The 16,223-nt window shown below is 37.8% G+C and overlaps 1 protein-coding gene across 1 annotated transcript; it reads left to right on the top strand.

Annotated features, from left to right (window-relative positions):
• The first annotated feature begins 329 nt into the window (after positions 1–329).
• On the top strand, positions 330–14,710 carry GMFB (glia maturation factor beta). The gene is made up of 7 exons (XM_026000664.2): positions 330–544; positions 5,321–5,417; positions 6,800–6,849; positions 7,475–7,524; positions 8,012–8,094; positions 9,083–9,156; positions 10,993–14,710. The coding sequence occupies exons 1-7, from the start codon at positions 542–544 to the stop codon at positions 11,062–11,064; spliced, it is 429 nt and encodes a 142-aa protein (XP_025856449.1). The 5' UTR covers positions 330–541; the 3' UTR covers positions 11,065–14,710.
• Positions 14,711–16,223: the final 1,513 nt, after the last annotated feature.

Raw genomic sequence — 16,223 nt, 5'->3', positions numbered from 1 at the left:
GTGGTGGGGAGGTTCTGGAGAGGACGGGAGGAAAGACAGGCGTGCCTAGGTTTGAGGGACCTTTGAGGGTTGAGGACTTCGGCTTCTGTTCAATCCAACAGCGTGGATTGAACTCCACGCTCAAAAAATAAAGCGGACAGTTAAATTTGGAAGGTAGGCTGCGGCCAACATTGCATTATTTGCCATTGACATGATTGACTTAATCGTGCCACCATGAAATGGCTCTCAGTTTGAGTAAAGGTAAAAGGAAGCAAGAACGGGCGTGGATGTTACGAGTGCATGTCGGCACGGCGGCCCCCCTCTCAGACGGACAGGACCTCCCCTCCTAGGAGCAGCGCGAGCGGGAGCACGAGGGCGCTCGCGTTCCGGCTAAGTTTGAGCCGCGCCTCCCGCCGTCCGCCGTCACGTGCCGGCCCGCCCCAGTCGCGTTGCTGGGTGGGGGCGACTCTGCCAGGCGCCGGAGCAGGAAGGGAGGCGGTCGTCGTGCCATTCTTAAAGGGGCCCGAGGGAAGGCGAGGAGCTGCTGACGGCCGGAAGGAAAATGGTGAGTTGCCGCCGGGAGGGCGGGGGCCGGAGGGCTGGGCCAGCCAGCCAGCCAGGCTCTGCTGTTTGCCGGAGCGGGACTCGGCGGGCAGCGCCCGGGGTGGGTCGGCGGCCGCTTCCGCCCGGCCGCTGGCGCGTGCCCACAGCAGCGACCTGGCCTCCCCCCGCCGCCGCTGCCACCCCGCCTAAGGGCAGCATCCTCCAGCCAGGCCTGGGTCGACGCGCCCAGCCGATCCTGGGACTGGGGTGCGGCCAGTAGGGCTCCTCGCCGGGTCTTTGAGGACGGAGGCTTGCAGCGCCTGAACTGCAGGGCCGGGGGTCTGGCCTAGCGAAGGCTCCCCCCACCCCCACTCGGGTCTCTGCCGGGACCCGGGCCAGGCCTGAGGGGCATATAGGCGCTGAGCATTTTCCGCCTGGCGGCCTTTGCAGGAAGGGCTTGAAAATTTCGGATTCCATTCTCTCCGCCTGGCCTTAGCTTGAGTCTCCTCCTTCCCAGGCCTGTCCCTAAAGGATTTTTCCATATCCTTGCTTTCTTCAGGTAGGGGGCAGTTGGAAACCTTTTGACCCAAGGCTTTGGTGCTTAGCCTTAAAGTGACCGTCCGTAGCTATAGTTTGCTTCTCCTGGGGACTTTGGCTTTCCATTCTCGAATAGGTTGAACCCCTCGCTCAAAAATAACGTGGAGAATCAAGTAAATTGCCTAACAAGGATTTTCTGGATTTTTCCTATCAGGTGTTTAAATGTGCTCACTACTTTCATTAGAAACAAAACACAATCCCCCCACTGTCCTCTATCTCTGACCTCCCACTCATTTCGCAACCCACCTCCCTCGAATAGGTCGTGTCATGGTCACCAAACCCAAGGGACTGTCTTCATTCTCATCTTTCCTGACTTTTCATCTACATTCCAGGCAATTGACTACTCTCTCCTTTTTGAAGCATCCCCCCCTCCCCCCGCCTTTCCCTTGGCTTCTGTTTTTTTTCCTCCTACTTTTCCTGTTGGTGTCCATTTGTGTCCCATGCACTGTTCTGCTTACCTGAATATCACGTGTAGTTCTAAGCTCCAGTCTAATGCTTTGTTTTCCACTCTGTTTTCTTTGTCCATCCTTTCTTTCACTTACAGCTTCATTTGTCTCCTACCTATATAAGCAGATGACTTGTGAATTTGTATCACACTTGCTTCTGAGATCCAGTTCAGATCTATATATCCCACTATTCAGTTATCCTGTAGGAAACCTCCCCCCACCCGCCCTGGGGACCTTACTTTGTCCAAAATAGAACTCATGCTCTTTCTCTGCAAAACTGCTGTTCCTCAGTGTTTTTAACTCAATGAAAGGTACCATTTAGTCTGTGACACAAGTGAGAAGCTTCAGTCATCTTGGTGGCCCTTTTTTCCTAACTCACCCCACCAATGTCCAGTCTGTCACTAGTGCCTTTATAGAGGTTAAAAGAGTGGCTAGAGATCAGGCTAAAAGATCAGGCTTCACTGGCTGTGTAACTTTGGGGGAGAAATAACTCTCTAAGCCTTAGTTTCTTGCAAAGTGGGGATAATAAAACCATCTTAAGGGATTGTTTTGAGTATGAGAGGAGATGCATGTAAAAGACAGCACTGTGTTTCTCTCATTGTGTTTAATATATATTAACTGTTCATTAGCAGTATTTCCCTACTTCTCTCGATCTTCATCAACCCAAGCTACTTTTCGTCTCTCACTTGGGACTAGGTTTGCCAAGTAACTAGTCTTGCTCTATTCATCTTGGCACTCTGCCTGTTTCCTGCATGCAAATCTGATCATGTTTCAAACATTACCACTTTGCTTAAAACATTTCACTGGCTTCCCTTTGCTCATAGGATAAAGACCAAAATATGACCCACCGGGCCCTATGTGGTCCAGCCCCAACCCAACCTCCTCTTATACCATGTTCCTGCTCATTCTCTATGCTTGAGTCATGCTGGCCTTTCATTATCTTAGATATGCCATGATTGCTTTAATCAAAGGTCTTTGCCTAGCCAGTTTTGGTCCTTCAGATACCTTTTAAGGCAGACCTTTTATGCCCATGCTATTCTTCCCTAGTCTCAAGTTCGTGTAGCAGTCCGTGTCTCTCCTGCCTAGTTCTTATCACAGGTGCAAACAAGTGTATGTTTTCCTGATCCTTTTGATGTAGGTCTGTTCTCTATAGGTATGTTCTCTACTACACTATATCAGAAGCTCCCTGAGGACAGACCCATATTATTTATTTATTTTATAGGATTGTATCCCTAGCACTTAGCTCAGTGCTTACACTCACTAAATGTTCCTTATCTGGTTAAACCGATATGTGAACACTTGAGCTCAACACTCCTCTTAACTGTGTGTTAATATTTGCCATATAGAGTTGTTTGCAGGGTGTTATACTCATTCTTAAATGCTTCTACTAACTGTAAGCAATTAGAACTGACTGAGCCTGGGTCCTTTTTCTTGTAGGAAGGAATTTTTGGCCTTATTATGTATTGGGAGGGGTGACAATGCCCCCCAAAAGAGCTATATAAATTAAATCACAGCATGTTTTTCACTTGGTTCCTGGTCCTTAGAACGTCAGGATTGCACAAGCAGTTCTGAGTATCAAAGCTGGAAGATAATACTTTTGTGATTAATTGGTCTTTGCCTAAAGAGGAATCTAAAATATTTATTAGTTTCACTCACAGTTGTACTTTTGGTTGAAGAGAGAATGGAAATTTTAGTTTTTTAATTTCTGTATCTTTCTTAAAAGATAGAAAAGATAGAGTAGGGTTGGATACTACCTTCAGGAAGCTCCGTATGACTTAGCATCTCTTTCTCTAAGGAGAACTAATAGGATGTGCATACTTGAGTCACAAAGGAGCCTTATTCATTGGATAATACTTGTTGGTGGGATGTCTTTTCTAATTGTAAATAGCATATCCTATGGTATCATACCTAACATATTACCGGTGTTCTGAATTTAAAGGACAATTTAAAATTGATAGCTATTTCCTGCTTTAACTTATGCTCTCATTTACCCAATATGGGGTCAAAAAAGCAGGCTTTTGCCTTCGACCCAGGGCGTGATGCTGGAGTCCCAGGATTGAGTACCGCGTCGGGCTCCAGTTCCTCGTCAAGCTTTCTGCATGGAGCCTGCTTCTCCCTCTACCTGTGTCTCTGCCTCTCTCTCTCTCTCTCTCTCTCTCTCTGTGTGTGTGTGTCTATCATGAATAAATAAATAAAATCTTTTTTAAAAAGCAGCTTTTATTAAATTTGTATTTTAACTTAAAATTGGAGGCCTTAATCTTTTTGGGTTATTTAGCATTGGTCTCAGAACTGTTCTAACTCTCTTAAAGGGGTGGGGAATGACTTATGCATGAAAAGATCAAAGAATGTGGACCTTATTTGGTACCTGACTCAAACCAGCTGTTGGAGGAAAACAAAACAAACAGTAAGGGGAATTTGAATTCTGTTTGATTATTTGAGGCTAGAATTATTGTTAGTTTTTTTTTTTTAGGTGTGATAATGTTGTTGTCCTTATATTTTAATGGTACATGCTGTCATTTTTGTGATACATACAAAAATTTTTACAGTTGAAATGACTTCAGGCCTTTGCTGTGTGACAGACCATCGGGCAGTATTGAGAGTATTGATGAAATAAGATTGGCTATGTGTTGATAATGTTTGAAGCTGAATTATAGGTGCATAGGGTTCCACCATACTACTGTCTCCTTTTGTATGTGTTTGAAGTTTTACACATTAATGAAAGGAGGAAAGAAGCTTTCCATGCTCTTCCTTGGAATCAGTAATACATCTGCATTACTAAAAAAGTGCTTTTGGTAATTTCCTTACTGCATTTCTGGAGAAGAATATCTAACATTTTTTCATAATTTTTAAAGGGTTCTTTTAGTTTTTATATTTGTTTCATCTGGTTTTGCTTTCATAGTTCCTTTTTTTAAGTAATCTCTACACCCAGTGTGGGACTTGAACTCATGACCCCGAGGTCAAGAGTTGCATGCTCTACAGACTGAGCCAGCCAGGCATCTCCCTTTCATAATTCTTTTTTTTTTTTTAAGATTTTATTTATTTATTCATGAGAGACACACACAGAGAGAGAGACATAGGCAGAGGGAGGAGAAGCAGGCTCCATGCAGGGAGCCCAAAGCGGGACTCGGATCCTGGAATACCAGGATCATGTCCTGGGCCAAACACAGACACTCAACCACTGAGCCACCCAGGTGTCCCAAAAAATATACTTTCTAACAGCAGACAGTGATCCTTGTATTTCCTATATTCTTCTCTTCCTCTCTGGTTCTGATGAAGTTGCACATTATTGTATCTAGTTCTTTGAGAACTAGATTAGCCAAAGAAAAAGTTAAAGTATAACATACATATAAGATGAACAAGTGTGTTTAATTAATGTAGATACAAAGGTTGGTAGATTTAAGAGCTCTTTAATTATTTGTGTGCTTAAGGGCAGCTCGAGTGGTTCAGTGGTTTAGCACCGCCTTAACCCCAGGGCATGATCCTGGAGACCCGGGGTCGAATCCCACGTCGGGCTCCCTACATGGAACCTGCGTCTCCCTCTGCCTGTGTCTCTGCCTCTCTCTCTGTGTGTCTCTCATGAATAAATAAAATCTTAAAAAAAAATTGTGTGTTTCATATTAACTCACATAGTTGTGACATATGTAGATGTCAGTGTATGTTTTTAAAGAAAGGTATTAGCTTTTATAACTTTAACATGACCTTGGTTAATTGTATTGAAGTCATGGCATTTTATGCATCTTTTTTTTCTTTTCTAGAGTGAGTCTTTGGTGGTTTGTGATGTTGCTGAAGATTTAGTGGAAAAGCTGAGAAAGTTTCGTTTTCGCAAAGAAACAAACAATGCTGCCATTATAAGTAAGCTAAACGTGATCGCCTCAGTTACATGGTCTTAGTTGATTTTTATCTTACAGCTACATTGAATAAATTGAGCTTTTAGGAAATAATTTGCCTCCTTCTGTTTTAATCCTCTCCCTTTATTTTAGATCACTTTAAAAAATAAGTAACAGCTGTTAACATAGAACAGAGGTGGAGTGCTTACCTTCCTCCTCAGCTGCCTACACAGCTCTGGAGAAAATGATCTTAGTCACTTGGTCATTGTAGTGACCCATCCAACTCCATCCTTTAACTTCTCAGGAGACTAAAAATTGCCCATTCAATCTCAACCAGAAACCTTTACCTGCACCTGAAATGGTTAAGTGTTCAGCTTTGTCTTCAAAGTGATTTGAGGCCTTATTTCAATTCTAGACTTGAGCCCCAGTTTTATAGAGCATACTTTTAAGTGTCACTGACTTCTGACAATGGAAAGAATTATTTGCATATTGCCTCTCCTACTGTGAACTGTATCTGATGTTATGCAGATTTCTTTTATGTTCTTAAGTTATATTTGGTATGGGAGTGGTGATTTAGAAAGCTGAAGGGGAAAGTCAAGGGGGTAACAGTGCAGAACTCTATAGACTATGCTTAAGAGAGAGGGATCTGGCAGATGTGAATTGAGGTAGTGACAACTTGTCATGAGTTTTGGCTCTATTACAAATAAATCCTACAACAGAGACATACAGTTCTTAAAAGTGAAAATTCATGTCAGTGCCATTTTGCTGCAAAAGGTAAAGATATTTGAGATCTTTCTATAAGAATTTACTATGAAATCAGTGCAAAACCAAAAATGGCCGGCTTTTCACAGTAATAGAAAAGAATAAAGGCTTAGGATATCTAAATATACTTCATTTGGCTTTGGATTGTTAAATATATTTGAATATAGATATAACTGCTATTTGATAATCTTGTATCTCATAATAATCATATTGCACTATGAAATCTTGACTCTGGAGAAGCAGGGAATTCATGGTGGTTCTCTCTTAATTTCTGGTCTGCTTTTTCCTGCAGTTCTAACCATGTTATATAGACCAATCATGTTTGCAGTCATCCTTTCGGACCTTATGTAGGAAGTTGCATTTGAGTTACAGAATTCTTCAGATACACAGGAAAAAAAGGAGCTGACATAAAACTCTAAATAAGCAAATTAGGTGATGCGAATTATGGGTAAAAGCCTTTAAATGCTGACTGCTTGAAAAGCACAGCTAGCTAATAGACCATAAACTAAACTGCATATGAGTTTTATGTTTGTGTTTCTTAGTGTTTTAATTTTAGATGCCAGAGAAAGGGCTGAGAATCCGTGGGTTGGGTAGATCAAGGTCACATTATAATCACAGTTTACTTATACTTTATTTTTATTTTAGTGAAGATTGATAAGGATAAACGCCTGGTGGTACTGGATGAAGAGCTTGAGGTTTGTTTGATCTGCTAAGTACATTTTTATAGTTAAGCACTTACTATTGCCTAAAAGATGCTATGTTAGTTACATGTACTTTTAAAATGAGTCTAAATACATGCTCATTATGCATGAAAACCATGTGCTAATTATTTTGTAGCACATTGTCTTGTTAATTGAATCACCTTTAAAACATTACTGAAATTCAGGGTAGTAAGTGGTAGAAGTTAGAGCTACATGTCCAGTATAACTTCTAAATTGCTTGACCAGTAATTAAAAACTAAAATGCTTATAACCTAAGCATTTAGTTTGTCAAATTAAGTAACTAATTTAGACTAAAAAGAAATTAACTTTTTCCCCCTTAAGCCAGACATTGATGTTTCCTTTGAAAGGTAGCTTATTAATCTTATTATTTCCTGACAACTGGAACATGAGCATCTTAATTAAGAGAACTAAACTGAGTGGGCTTTCAATGGATTGAGGGTTTATATCTCAGTTTATATACAATTTAGTAACATAAGATTTTGCATTGTGGTATATGGTTATGAATTTATATCTATTAGTAGAATGGTTGTTTGGCATATCTCTTAAGTATTTATGGGTTAGAAAAATGTTTAAAAGTTGTTTTTCTTTATGGTGCCAGGGCATTTCACCAGATGAACTTAAAGATGAACTGCCTGAACGACAACCTCGATATCCTTTTCTTAGTGCTTTTAATAGATTTGTTTTCTTTAGTGGTCAGAATTTTATTTATGAAGTTGGTTTGTTCAATTTTTAAAAACCCTATATTTTACAAAATCTTATACAACATGATCTGTTCTTAAAGTAGGTACTCACATACTGGACTAAGAAAAATGGGAAGTTGACATTTTAATGGGATGAATTATTTCCTTTTTAAAAAATTCCTTCTGTTATTATGTGTTTACAGTAAATAGAAAAAATCCATCCTAAATCCATACTTTTATAATTTATTTTTGAGAGATTATATGTTTTTGTAATTTCGGGGCTCATGTATGCTTTTGTGGAAAGATAATGATAAGATAAAGATATGGCTCAAATGGATAGGACAGAAATTTACCATTCATTAGCACCCTAAATATGTGTTTTCTTTCAGAACTTTGTTGGTAAGTACTTGTATCAAATAGAGCAGTAATTTTAGTTTCTTTAACTTGAGAAAAACCTTCATTGTGTATAGTTATAAATACCAACATGATGATGGAAGAGTTTCGTATCCTCTGTGCTTTATTTTCTCCAGTCCTGTTGGTGAGTGAATTTCTTTAAATAGTGCGTTATTTGGATCTGATCTAATTAAACCATTTTTATAGGAGACAAATGTTATGCTTGTTTTAAAGATGTGAAGTGTTGAATAGCCTAAAAGGTATGTATGCACATGAATTCAGCCCTAGAAGAAAGTTACTATAATGTATCCATTCTTAAGAACTTGCTTGTTTTCTTAGGATAAATTTCTAGAAGTGTAATTGTTTAGTCAAATCATACATACTTTTTAAGGAATTTGAAATGTGACATTTTAAAATACCAACATATATTTTCTTTTTAAGTTTTGTGTATAAGTACATAACTTAATGTATAATCATGATATATATTTGTGTTTATCTTTAAAATAGTACTTACTGATGAGATGCCTAGAACCTTGAGAAAAGTCCCAGAGTAGCTTACATTGGATATTAAAGTGGCTTATTGTTACTTATGATATATCCATTATCACCAGAACTCCCAGTACCACCACCATTTAAAGCCCACAATAAACTTTCTGAACTTTTCTCTAAACTTTACTACCTGTATCGTTTATTTAGCACTTAAAATATACTGCAGTACCTTTTTAACTTAATATGTAAGCAGCCTGTAACTTTTTCAGGACAGGTCTCCCCACAATGATCCATCACCATCCCTAAACCTGTATATGTTTGGCATCCATAAAATTGATCTTGATATTTAATGTCAAAATTAGGTTATTCTGAAAGCTTCTTAAGTATTTACAAGGTTCTAAAAGATCTGCAGAGACCTAGCCACATTTATTTTTATCAACCTATGGACTTGTCATTTAGCAATGGCTCCATGCAGGCAGTATGCAGTGTAAGACTCTTGAAATACACCATACACATTTAGACTGAAGTTTTTTGTAAGCCTGATAGCAAAGAAAATCCTAAATATGCCATTTTAGAAGTAAAAAATGAAAGCCCATCCCTTTTTCAAAAACTAAGTCTCATTTCTATACTAATCTCTTTTCCAGGGTGTAAGCCTGAACAACAGATGATGTATGCTGGGAGTAAGAATAAGCTAGTCCAAACAGCTGAACTAACCAAGGTGGTATTTATGTTTTACTTGGTTGTTGAGACAATATTTTTCTCTCACTATTAGGGCAATAGCTAAAGTAATCTGAAGAGTTAAGTATTTTTTATGCAGGTGAAAGTTATTTAGAACAGAACAGTAAATATAGAAAGTTTTACTGTTTGAAAATAGAATGATAGAAGTCTTTTTTTTTTTTTTTTTTAAAGATTTTATTTATTTATTCATGAGAGAGAGGGAGAGAGAAAGAGAGGCAGAGACACAGGCAGAGGGAGAAACAGGCTCCATGCAGGAAGCCTGACGGGGGACTCTGTCCTGGGTCTCCAGGATCACACCCTGGACTGAAGGTGGCGCTAAACCACTGAGCCACCCAGGCTACCCAGAATGATAGAAGTCTTTAATCAAAATGTGTTTTTTGAATAGAAATTATAAGTTGATTAGAAGAAATCACATTTAAAATATAGGCAGCTTTAGAAAAGCTACTGCCACTAATTCAGTCTATTGAGAGTTTTTTCATCTTGCATAATGTCATCTCTAGTAGATAAAAGTAAGCATTGAAGCTTCTGAGAGCCCTTTACCATAGGCTAAATGAACCAAATTCTGTGCAGAAATTCCCTATTAATGCAGTTAACTGTATATAGTACCAAAGTCTAAAATTAATTGGTAAGAATACTTAATGAGCTTTACTATGCTAGACCATTCTGTTTTGTATGAGACACTTTGCTTAAGATTTAACATTCCCCCATTGTTTTATGGCATTGTTGAAGTTTAACAGTAAGAGGGGTACTTGTTCTCATACTTTATATAACTTCCACGCATTAGTTTGAGTTGACACAGTATATACTTTTAAGGTTTTGAATTGGAATAGTATATCACTGAAACAATATTAAGTAACATTTCCTTTTAGGTTTTATTTTAAGGACAGTGTCAGTGTTTTCCCCTTAAGTGTTTAATTATCAACCCAGGAGATGTCATTTAAGTGCCCTTGGCCTTTTCCCTTTATCTTATGTGGTTGTCATTGACACCACCAACTTATCGACACTACTTTTTCTCATTTGTACCATAGGAACACCCTGGAGTTGCTCTAAGGGGGTTAGTTTGTTAGGAGGGAGCCCTGTTAACAACCTCATTTCTGTTCTAATTCCACGCACACCATCAAGTGCTAGAACTAAGGCATTAGAATTTATAAGTTACTTTTACAAATAATCACATTGAGTGTTCAACACAATCATGTGAGTTTGATGGTGATATTCCTATTCTGTAGATGGAAGAACTGAGATTTAGAAGATAAAACTGTTGTCCAAGAGTTGTCCATGATAGTAAATGACAGACCTAGGATTCAAACCCACATTGGCTTCGATCCCATCTTTTCTGCTGTATTACATTGCTTCTTTACAGCCATTATACTTCCTGGGCCTGTGTGTGTATACAGATTCTTGCAGAGTTTTGTGCTGTGGACCTGTAGTCCATCCTTTTAAAACAATCTACAGCTGTGTTTCCTCCAACTATGGAAGACCAGCATATATTCTTCCACTTACTAACTAGCTAGATTGATTTTAGTTGTGTTTACTCGGGGTATCTCTCCTAGTGGGTAAGATGTACAGGACTGTTCTTTTAGAATATTCATAGGTTTGTACTTTTAAGATAAGAGTTTTGGTTTTATGCCGTCTTGATTGCTAAACTTTGGTAATACAGTACTTAGCATTTCAAAAAGTAAAGGTATATCTAATTTACAAAGAGAAGTCATGACCAACATGAATGAAAGGAGGAGAATTTGTTTTTTAATACATATATAGTGTGTGTATTTATTTATTTTTTGAGTGCCAAAGTATGACCTAAGGTTCTTTTCTTAAGGTATTCGAAATAAGAAATACCGAAGACCTAACCGAAGAATGGTTACGTGAGAAACTTGGATTTTTCCACTAATGTGAACTTCTGTGTTTCTAAAGTATTTATGTATTAACCTGACCATACTGGAACCAGACATAAATACTTATGCCTAAAAATGCACTGTTACTTACAGTTTGTTTCCTGCAGTAAAGAAAAATTCTTCATTTGTTCAAAGTTTGAACAAAGGGGAAATCATCTTCATAGTAATGAAACTTTGTAAAGTGTTTCCTTATATTTGTAATTGTTAGGTGGACTACTTCTCTCCAGGGATTTTTTGCACTCTTGTGACTAATTTCTATAACTTATGGTTCAGAATTTGTTACTATTTACAGACACCATTGGAAAGTGGGTATTAGATTGTGATAGACAACAGTTGCCTCCTTTTGACAAATACTGGATATTAGCAGTTTATATATGAAAATAGCATATTATCACTTGTCAAATCTTTAAAATTAAGTTGGGGTAAAAGACTTGAATGACCCAATTTAGAGCCATGAAAAATAATTTACTGTAGTGTAAGCTGCATTACAGATACACTTGTCACCAATTCCATGCCTTCTTTGGTTTCCTGTATCTTTTTAATCAAGTCCAGAAACTTTGTTCATCAATCATTCATTCTTAAGGTCTGAGAGTTAGATTTTATAGTAGTTATGACTATTCTGTTTTCTTCTTATAGAAAATAGCATGTTAGTCTTGGAAATTGATAGGTTGGAACTAATCAAGGGCTTCATTCCTGGTTGTGTCATAGCTAGATAGTTTTGGATCTAGGTTAATAACACTTTATTTATAAAGCACCTCTTAATGTCCTGTGAACACAAGTTATTTTAAATGTGTTAATACTGTGCCTTTGATTTGTTAGCTTTAAAGTTAGTTTAAAACTTTTACACTGCCAGTATTCCGGATTTGGTGAAATTAATACTTTTGTAAAGGGTCCAAGTAAAACAATTTTCTAACGTGTGTATCTGAAATTTGTAATAAAATCAACCTCATATTTTTAAAATTCCAACTATCTGCTTGCATTGGTGAATATATGGCAGTTGAGAGTTATAATTTGGGGTACATTTATGATGACTTTTGTGCCATAGGAAAAATTACTTATCTTAAAACCTTGGCTAGAGTTAATAACATTAACACATCAGTAGAAATTGCATCTTATGTCCTAAATGTCAGAAGATATTCTAAACTGGATATCTGTTTTATTGGCATTCTCGGCATAAAGCAAGGATTCTAATATATAGTGTACTTTAAGAACATAAAATTAACTGTTTAACATTAATTTGATAAAAGGTCTTGAGACTGTAAAGACTAACTGAATTTGGTGAACAAATTCTTATATTAAGAATATCTCAATCATTTCAAAACTGGAAAGGCATTATTTTATGTTGGTGTATTTTTCATTTCTATATTCTTTGCATTTTTTTGAGGTTTCTGTGCCAACTTTAATGAAGAGGTAAAGATAGTTGGAATTTTCACAATATTGAATCTTCTGTTGCCAACACTGTTTGGCTTCACTAATCTCAAAAACAGGAAGCAATAGGAAGTTAGTTGGAGATGAGGAAGTGCTAGAGTGGGCATTTGTTTTGGTTAGTGAATGGGAAGGATTCTTTATTCCAATTTCCAGAGAGAGAGAGAGAGAGAGAGAGAGAGAGAGAACTTCACCCAGGAAGTTTACGAGTTCTTTAAACAACTATTTTGATATTGGAGAAGAATACTTATAATTCTGCGGAAATGCAAATAAAACCCAAATGAATGGAGAGAGTTTTTAATGTTCTTAAATGAAGGAAATGAGATTTCGTTTCACCTGGTTTGCAGCAATAAGAGAAACTAGTGCTGCAAGAATGTATTTTTTAATGAGGTTCCTTACTTTGTCTTGCATGTTTTAGTTATTTTGTTTTCAAATTTGAAAATCCTTCATAATGTCAGATGAGACTGACTTACATAAACAGAACTTAGTTCCCCTGTTCTCTAACAGGGACAGAGAACTGTGATAAATCATGTTTTTTTGAATTTGTTTGACTTCTTATCAATAACATGTATTTTGCAAGACAGTAGATTGATTGGGGAAATCAGTAGAACATGTTTTTACTCCCTCTGTCCTGTAGGGAGACTTACAAATCCTATGCTCTAGAGTTGTTCTCAGACTTTTTATATAAATTTCCCTTCCATGTAATCAAATTTTGCATTGTTCTTTTCAAGAATATTTTCAGTTTGCTCTCTTTTTCTGCCTTCTCTCAAATAGTAACTCCAGATTGGATAATTCCAGTTTTTACATTCCATAGCTTTCCGGTACAGCCATTCCCATTCATATCTTAATCTTTCCCTTTTGGCATCAGCTTTTTTCCTGGGAACCTCCTTCATGGTCTTCTAAGTCAGCATTAGTTTTAAAATTCTTGGCCTTGCATAAGTTCTGCATAGCATCTGATGTTGTCACAATAGAGCCAACTAGTAATCCTAGCATATTTTTAGTATGGTTTTTGTGGCAACATAAATGACAAATGAAGAAATCTGTTCTCAGGTTACTATGCTGAAATTCCAAAATGTCAGAGTTTTGAATAGTCTTCACTTTGTTTTGGTATTGAAGCAATCATGTTAGGAAAAAGATTGTTAGATTGTTTTTGTTTAATTGACTTCTAAAATAAATGTTCAAATTTGTCTATTTCTAAAAAGTTTACCAAATGCCTAGTGCAGTTAAACATACTCTTGTTTAAGAGGGTGTTGCTAAATTTTTTATTACCATTACTAAATAATCTTTGTAGCAGAATGTCTGTCAGCACTTTTCTCTCCCCTTTTATCTCCTATTTTCAGGAGTCAAATGTAGCCATAAACTGTATCTGGTTTGACACTTTAAAAATTTCCAGTTAGAGGAGTTTATTGCCAAATTAAATTTGGCTGTCTTTATTCCCCACCTATATGTAGATAGTAAGGAAGATATACTTAAAAAAATGTTTGGACTACTTTGAAACCTGAGCAATGTCATTAATCCATAATGTGGACTAGTGATGAATAGATATTTTCATAAGAGTTTAAATGCTGATATTTGGTGGAAGTAGAGAGTAACTTGTATTCTATCAATTCAAGTATTCTTAGTACAGTTGCTTTCTCTATTTGTTCACTAGACTGATAATACTGGAATCTATAGAATTTGAGCCTTTACAACTTATGTGAAGAAGTGTCTCAAACATTTCTGGACAAATCTTATTTTGTATTTCTGGAAGAATGTAAATCTTCTTAGGCCACTTAACACCAATGGTCCCAAGTTGAATATTCTTGAGAAATCTGTTTCTTGTTATGCCATTTGACATTTCAAATCAGTGACCATGTTCATGTAATATTCAAAACAACTATGTTAAGGTTGTGATAGAAACTGTGTTTTATTGCTTTTTGGAATATAGTTCATACACATATATTACTTGAATATTGTTTGAGATCACTAACTTGCCAGGGCAGTTCCCACTGATCTAGATGGTCCAATATAATCTCATCGAGGAGGCTTGAAACATTAATGGTTTGGTCTTGTGAATTTTAACAGTTCCCTGTCATCATTTAACAAACTCAACAACTGGCACAACTTTTTAAGCTGTGATTTCAGTCTCTGCTAGTTCATATTGCATGTTTATTTTGGACAGTCTTCTGTTAAGCATGGTGCTTGTACTGGTTTAAATAAAATGTTAACATGAAAGGACTTTTGGCTTTCATTTTTTTCTCACCCCTTCTGCCTTTTGAAGTTACTATTACCTGCTTGGCTCAAGTTGTGTGGCTTTTGCGTGAGCCACACAGATTCACTTTACATTCTCTGGGAAAACTGAGAGGCAAAATAAACAGGAATCTCTTGGCAAAGATGGGATTATAAAATAAAAAGATTATAAAAATTTCTAAAACTTGTCCTGAGGCTAAAATGATTTGTTTGTAGTGGTGGGAAGGCATTATATCATGATGAACCCTTGCTCTTGACGGGAAAACTATATGTTAAAGGGGCTGTATACTTCCTAACAAGTCAAGTTGAAGGATCTTTTATTGAATATAGTATATCACTATTTATTAAACATCCATTGAAGATCCATCCTACCTTTCTGCGTGGTTTGTGTTTCATAGCTCTCTATCGAATGAGTACAAGTCACCACTACTTACCTAGCCTTTAGTCTACCATACACGTCTTGTGGTTGAATATGTGATAGAAGTCACTATTTGTTTGTTTGTGAGAGGATTAGTTTATGCCTTCCTGTCTTCAAAAATCTCACAAGGAGAATTGGCCAGAGCTTGGAAACATGTCTTATTTCTCAAATTTGTCTATTTACCTATTCAAACAGCCAGCTCCTAAATTTTTTCACCTTCATTTTTTTTCCTGTCCTTTTACTTTTCAGCAAAAAGCATTTCTGACCACTTTAAGTCCCAGGGTGAGCCCACTTTCATTTGTATGAGGGCACACCCTGAGTGGATATTGGATCCTTTACAGTATATTTTTGGTTATGTTGGGGAGCCAAGTAGATATAAAGATCTTACTGCTGAGCATCAGGGAATTTTTACACCATCTCTTTACTTGAGGTCTGTCCCCACATGACATGAAAGCATCTTGCCAAGGTAACCCCCTTTTCTAGTTATAGGAAAGGAAAAACAGAATGCCTAGGTTGTATCCAAAAGCAATGCTGTAGTCTCCAGACTATGTGTGTGTGTGAGAGTGTGCATGAATGAGCAGGACACACCTTGTTACTATCACAGGATTAAGCACGGATTCTCTTCCTAGAATTTCAGGCTTTGAGTATTTTGGCCCACTCCTTGTCTATGGTAGACAGCCAAGCCCAAATGTGCTGTAGCCCTCCATTAGGTAGAAATGCCCCAGTCACTGCTCCTTGCTGAAGCCTTCAAGTATCCATGATTTGCCCCACATGTCTGTACCTCTCATCCTCAGGCCCTCCCCATCCTTCAGATACACAGGATCTCTCATTTTCAACCCCCTGGTTGAACTCTAGAGCCTAGCCTCTTAGATGCCACTTGACTGGTACCAAACAATGAGCTGGGCCAATCTCCCCCAGTGTCAGATACCAAGAGGTACTTTACAGTTCAATTCCTGATGCTGGAAAGATGACCTCATTCTCTTGAAGTGGGAACTGAGCTTGGAAGCATGCCATTAGGTGGAGAAGAGGGAGAGAAGATGCCAGGTGGGGCAGTATAGAAGGAAGCAGGCATGCAGAGTAGCT

This window comes from Vulpes vulpes, chromosome 6 (genome assembly GCF_048418805.1).
Source record: "Vulpes vulpes isolate BD-2025 chromosome 6, VulVul3, whole genome shotgun sequence".
Lineage (NCBI taxonomy): Eukaryota > Metazoa > Chordata > Mammalia > Carnivora > Canidae > Vulpes > Vulpes vulpes.
This window is presented reverse-complemented; position numbering and strand designations above follow the sequence as displayed.